The sequence below is a fragment of the Microtus ochrogaster genome, linkage group LG9 (genome assembly GCF_000317375.1).
Source record: "Microtus ochrogaster isolate Prairie Vole_2 linkage group LG9, MicOch1.0, whole genome shotgun sequence".
Taxonomy (NCBI): Eukaryota; Metazoa; Chordata; class Mammalia; order Rodentia; family Cricetidae; genus Microtus; species Microtus ochrogaster.
This window is the reverse complement of record NC_022034.1, coordinates 9,919,688-9,925,849: the sequence shown is the minus strand read 5'-3', so window position 1 is coordinate 9,925,849 and position 6,162 is coordinate 9,919,688. Positions and strand designations below refer to the sequence as shown.

General features: G+C 45.4%; 1 protein-coding gene across 1 annotated transcript in view; it reads right to left on the bottom strand.

Moving 5' to 3' along the window:
* The window catches only part of Slc22a2 (solute carrier family 22 member 2), a 41,356-nt gene that overhangs the window by 21,242 nt on the left and 13,952 nt on the right, over positions 1 to 6,162 (bottom strand). Inside the window, exons 4-6 of the mRNA XM_013352303.2 lie at positions 4,364 to 4,532; positions 1,632 to 1,746; positions 11 to 117 (exon numbers count right to left, since the gene is read on the bottom strand). Coding sequence (XP_013207757.2) covers positions 11 to 117; positions 1,632 to 1,746; positions 4,364 to 4,532 — 391 coding nt within the window. The remainder of the gene's footprint in view (positions 1 to 10; positions 118 to 1,631; positions 1,747 to 4,363; positions 4,533 to 6,162) is intronic.

Sequence of the window (6,162 nt, the reverse complement as noted above, 5' to 3'; positions counted from 1 at the left end):
GACGTCTTACCAGTTGTACATCAAGATCAAAGTATGTTTCCTTATCTGAGGGGTTCTGACCAAGTCAAGGAATGAAGGGTTCAGTTTCTCGCCAGCATCCTCATCTGCTCTTAGTCTCTAAGGAGAACAAGAAGGGTGTTTTCTGTTAGAAGACACCTCTGGGTCCTAAAGAGAACAGCAGCTTCACTTAATACTGAGTGTCCATCATGAACTCCATGGAGCACACTGTCTTATTTCGTTTTTACCCTACAAGTTAGGGTCTGTTTTTCACTCCATTGTATAGAAGAGGACCCGGGTCATGGAGCAGTTAGGTCGCTCACAGCATGTGATTTGTGAGGTACGCTGGGGTACCATGGAGAGACCCAGCTCTGAGATCCTGAGTGGCCCATCTGGACCAATAGGAAGGAAGTTTAGGTCGGAGACCTTGATACCGAGACCAGCACCAGCATCACTGGGAGATCAGTAGGAATAAAGGACCGGGAGGCTGAGGAGACGCCCAGCAGGTAAAGCACTTGCCATTCAAGTGAGGACTGGAGTTCAGATCCCCAGAACATCTATATGCTGGGTGGGTGTGGTTGCTGGCCTGGATTCCCTGAGCAAGTTGGATAACAAGGCCAGCCTTCTCAGTGTGCTCTGGGGTTTGACTGAGTGACCTTGCCTCAAGGAGTAAGGTAGAGGAGTGAGCAAAGATAATTACTGACATCAACTTCAGGTCTAACCCCTCTCCATACTTCACACACACACACACACACACACACACACACACACACACACACAGGGTCTCTGAGTCTCTTGTATCAAAATCACGTGAAAATGTCAAATCATATTGTTAACCTAACCTACGCTGCATTTTCGTTCAGAAATTATTTACATCTTGACATTATTTTCTTTTTATTTATTTTCTTTTGAAACAGAGTTTCTGCCTAGGCTAGCCTTGAACTCACTGTGTAGCCAAAGATGACTTCAACTGCTGAGCCTCCTGCCTCCACCACCTCCGAAGTGCTGGAGATTTAGGTATGCACAGGCAAAGCTTTTGTGCCTCTCTGGGAATCGAACCCAGGGCTTCATGTGTGCTAGGTAAGCACTCTATCACCTGAGCTACAGAGCAACCCTTGACAAACTTTTTTGATACAATCCATTTCTCCTTTCTAGTCCCATCAGATGAAAAGGTTTCAGACTGATGAGATTGACTATAGGCAAAATGTAAAGCACACAGCAAATGGCTATGTCCCCAATTCTTATAATTCTTTGAAATTTTTTGTGTTCAGAACTCTGCTGTGTGGACCTAGAACCTGCCCTGGGAAGCTGGACATGCAGAAACCAGCACAAACCCCTGAGGCAGAGCGACCAGCAAAACCTTGAGCTACACGAGATAGAAACAGCTCTTCCACTGACTGTTTTTCAAAAAAAAAAAAATGTGGCTTATTTTTGAGTCTGATGTTTGCCATCTGCTTATTCTCCCAAGGAACACAAATCCTATGTATGAAATACTCTATTGTATTTTCCTACAGAGAGCCCAAAATGCCAGGGGTGGGCCCCACACCTCTCTGACACAATGCCTAGCACACATGGCATATTTTCTGTACCCTCCTGTCACTACCCCCCAACAGACACCCAAAGCCTCAACTCACCTGAAGAGACGCTGGCACCGATTTTCCATTTTTCTTAGCAATTTGCTTAATAATCTTCATGGCTTTTGCATTTTTGTTCTGGGAGATCAGCCATCTTGGAGATTCGGGTATGCACCTAGGGCGTAAGGGCAGGGGAGGGGTTTCTGGGGGCGTATGGTTCAGGGAGTTTCAGTCAGATCTACCTGGATCTACCTAGGATACCAAGGCTGCTGAGAGCATGTGAGGCTCTGTCCTCCCTTAAGTGCTGACTTGCCGTCAGCCTGTGTCCAGGAAGCCTTCAGGCCTCTTCCTCAGGCTCCTAACCTGAATGGTAGCAAGTGAGCTGCTGAGTAGGGTGTGACTGTGCCTGTAGCTTGTGTCACCATGAGGAGCGGTGGCCTCTGGGCGAGCCCTGGCTTTTGTAAAGACCTGAGAACTAAGATTAGGAATCGAGGTGGGAGTCACAAAGCATCATGGAAGGAAACAAGGGTACATATGACAAACACATGTATTATTATTAAATTATGTCATACACAGTTGATACATTATTATATAGCTATATATCACAGATAACACATTACATGTTATTATACTATGTTGTATGATTTTTTAAAAATATATTTCATACTGAAAAAAAAAACGAGGTAAGCTTCTGAGGTCAGGTAGTGGGCACAATGCAGAAACTGAACTGCATGGTTTGAGCTTGACCTAGCAGGCTTAAGAAGCCCCAGCAAGTCCCAGGGTGCTGCTCTGAGCAAGGGCCCTCTATCCTGACCTGGCAGGCTCAAGCAGCCCATGCAAGCCCCAGCTGGTGTCTTGAAGTGCTCAGAGTCATCAAGGTCAGGGTCAATGGAGGTGAGGATGGAGGAGGATGGGCAGCTAGCCATGCTAGAAGCTAGAAAGGCCGGGCACACAGGGTTAAAGGCTGAACGGCTGGAAGCTTTGGTGGCTCACTGCTCTGGGAAAGGTAGGGCCTAGTGGCCCCTGGGCAGGATCTTTCTGTAGAAGGGCCATGTGGAGAAGGCCATGGTGACTCCTTGGTTAAGAAGGGCCAAGACCCAGAGTGTGGTCTGCTCAGAGGTGGCCAACTACTAAGATGCTATAGCACTATTTTCCTAGTTGCCCATGAAAAGGTCTAGTGGCTGCTATTGCCTGAGCCTGGGCAGGGGGAGCAGGTAGAAATTGCGAGAATCATGGGCTTGGGAGAAGGTAGGAATCTGGACAACCTACAGTGGATCATGCGGGTGGTCCAGGCTTTCCTGGGAACACCAGGGGAGGAAACTCTGGCTCAACCCAGGCTGAGATGTGTGGGCTTTGTACTCTTTCTACAGCCTGCTGGATGCATCCATAAGGATTATCTGTGTTCATGTGACATTTGGACAGCCATTCACTGGGGCCTTGTTGTGGGAATGCTTGGGACAGGAAGCTACCACAGAACCTGGTGTCACCTGATCTACAGAAATGCGGCCTCAGGTTTACTGATGGTGGGGGCAGGTACTCCAAGCCTGGGAAGTAACTAACGGAGGTTCCAGGGGAGATGAAGGTTGGCCAGAACTCCTGCCTGCGGAGTCCCTACATCTGCACTTGAAGCTGCCCCATTCTCTATAGTGCTACCAGCTCATGCCTTTTGTTCCAGCTTCTCTGTTTGCTCGGACTGGTGGCTTATGTCCTTCTTTTCTTTTTCCACGTGTGCTTGTATGTGTGTGGGTGTGCATGTGCCTGTGTTTGGAGGCCTGAGGACGACTTCCTCCCCTGCTTTCCCCTTGCTCAATGAGACAGAATGCCAGAACCTCTCAGCTGAACCCAGAGGTTGACAATACGGCTAATCCAACGAGCCATTGTGCTCCAAGGACCCCACGGTTCTGCCTTCCAAGTTCTGAAATTCTGGTGGGTTGCTGAGGATCTGAACTTAGGTCTTTGCACTTGTATGAAAACCACCCATCTCTTCAACACTGATATTTCTTGAGTTCTGGTTCTCCCATCTCCCATCTCTCTTCACGTGTTCTCACCAATCCTATTTGTCTCTACGTAACCAAGACATACATGCAATTTACTTGAATTCTGGATTGTTATATTTCATTGGTCCTGGATATCTATACATAACCCTCTTTTGGCATCTCAAATTCGGCATATCCAAAGCTCAACTCATAACCTAGAGAGAGTGCTTCTAAATTCCTCTTTCTTGTGAAAGACTCTTTACCACCATGCTGGTCTGTATGTGTTTCCCTTGGGTAGGAATGATGAATGTAGTTTACTAGTCTGGGTAATTCTGATTTTTCAGTATGGTCTGTCTGGAGTGCCATGCTGGACTTATTTGGGAAAATTGCTGTTATGACTGATGGGAGGTGTCTGCTTTGGTCACGCCTATGGGAAAGCAGTGATATAATCATTTGCCGCTCTGCCTGTCCATCTTAGAGTTTTTGAAAAGGAGGAACAGGATAAAGAACGGCAATACTGTTGACTTCTTCCTGCCATCCAAACTGGATTCCAGCTGCTGGCAGCAAAACATCAAATAAATCACATGCGATGAAAAAAACGGGCCACAGAATTCTTCTGTCCCAAGCTAACGGACATGGATTTCGAGCGAGGCACTGTGTAGGTTTTATTTTAGCAAATGGAATTGGCTTCCTATAACACAGCCCTGGAGAGCGATGGCAGCCTTGTCATACCCAAGCAGGGTGTTCGTGGGGAAGGGAGACTTAGACAAACTAGATTATTTAAAGGCGTCTTCTTTTCGTTCGCAGCAGACTCACCAGAAATAGAGCAGGAAGCAGAAGTTGGGCAGAGTCACAGCGAATTGCAGCCATCTCCAGTGGGGAAGAGCATAGGCCACTCCTGCCAGTATCAGGAGCCCGAAGGTGAAGGCGACTTGGTAGAAAATCCCCACTGTTCTGCGATAGCCCAGACCAACAAATTCTGTAACTACAGAAAAGAATCCACATGGTCAGCAAGATGAGCTAAAGCTGGCTTCCAACCCTAAGGCAATCACAAATGCCCAGCTCAAAACTACAGGTTTAACATAGGATTTTCTGCACAGCTCTCTGAGCAATTTAAAATGTTTGTGTGTGTGTGTGTGTGTGTGTGTGTGTGTGTAGTGGCCATTTTGTTTCAGTTATTGCTATTGTATTAATTATAGACCTGCATTAACTGAACCATGTTAGCAAAATGAGCAAAACTGTTTGACTTAGAGAATAACATCAGGCATGAGGCTGGGCATGGTACCTCATGCCTGTAATTCTAGTACTTGGGAGGCAGAGGCAAGGCGGGAGGATTCCTTTAAGTTCAAAGCCATTCTGAACTATATACATGGTTTTGTATCAAAAAAATGAAAATAAAAATATCAAAACAAAAGGAGAATTTCAGGGCCTAGAGAGACAGTTCAGTGATTAAAAGCTCGCTGCTTCTGCAGAGGACCTGTGTTTAGTTCCCAGCACCCATGTTAGGAGACTCACAACCACTTCAAACTCTAATTCCTGTTTCAGGGGATCTGACACCATCTTCTGGTCTCCATGTGTACTTGCTCATGTGTGGCACATACACATGCACACATATAAATAAAAATAAAATAAAAATATTTTTAAAATTTCAAAAATAGGCTGGGTGGTGGTGGCGCACGCCTTTAATCCCAGCACTCGGGAGGCAGAGGCAGGCTGATCTCTGTGAGTTCGAGGCCAGCCTGGTCTACAAGAGCTAGTTCCAGGACAGGAACCAAAAAGCTACGGAGAAACCCTGTCTCTAAAAATCAAAAAAAAAAAAAAATTCAAAGATAAATGTAATCATATTTCATACAAATGCAAGGTTCTGTTCTGTGTCGACCAGACAGTGAAAACTCAAGGCATGAACAAACTAATTAAAATCTGAACTTGTGTTGTAGATGCTTCATATATAAATGAACATTTACATGCAAGCTGTTCTTTGACAGAGATAAATAATTTGCAATTTTGTTTGTTTATGTAAAGAACTTAGAAACCCTGTGGTGGGCTGGGATCAGCTAGTACTAGCTCGCAAAACAATTCATTTGAAATTTTTCAAAAACTTTGTAAATGAGTTGTTAAACATATATTTATTTTGAAACCTTCATGGTGGGAGTAGCTAAGGCTTAGAAAGTAGAAAACATACAACGAGACTTGACACATCCTTTGGGAAGCAAGTTACCAGCCACCGCTGCAGACGGAGCTTTATTTATGGCCCCATGTCTGCATCATGACAAACCTGTGAGGTCTGTAGGCAGGGAGCTAGGTGTTGTGGGACAATGGTTTTACCCTGTAAAGATTTGTTTCTTGTACTTGTTTAATCCAATGCTGATTGGACAGTAGCCAGGCAGGAAGGATAGGCATGGTGACCAGGCAGGGCAATGAGAACAGGAGAATTCTGGGAGAGGAAAGCTCAGTCTGCAGTTGTGACCCAGCTGCAGTAGACGCAAGATGTGACTGTCTTGCTGAATAAGGTGGCTAACACAGACAAGAATTATGGGTTATAAGAGTTAATAAAAAGCCTGAGATACTAGGTCAATCAATTTTATAATTAATGTAGGCCTCTGTGTGTTTTTTTT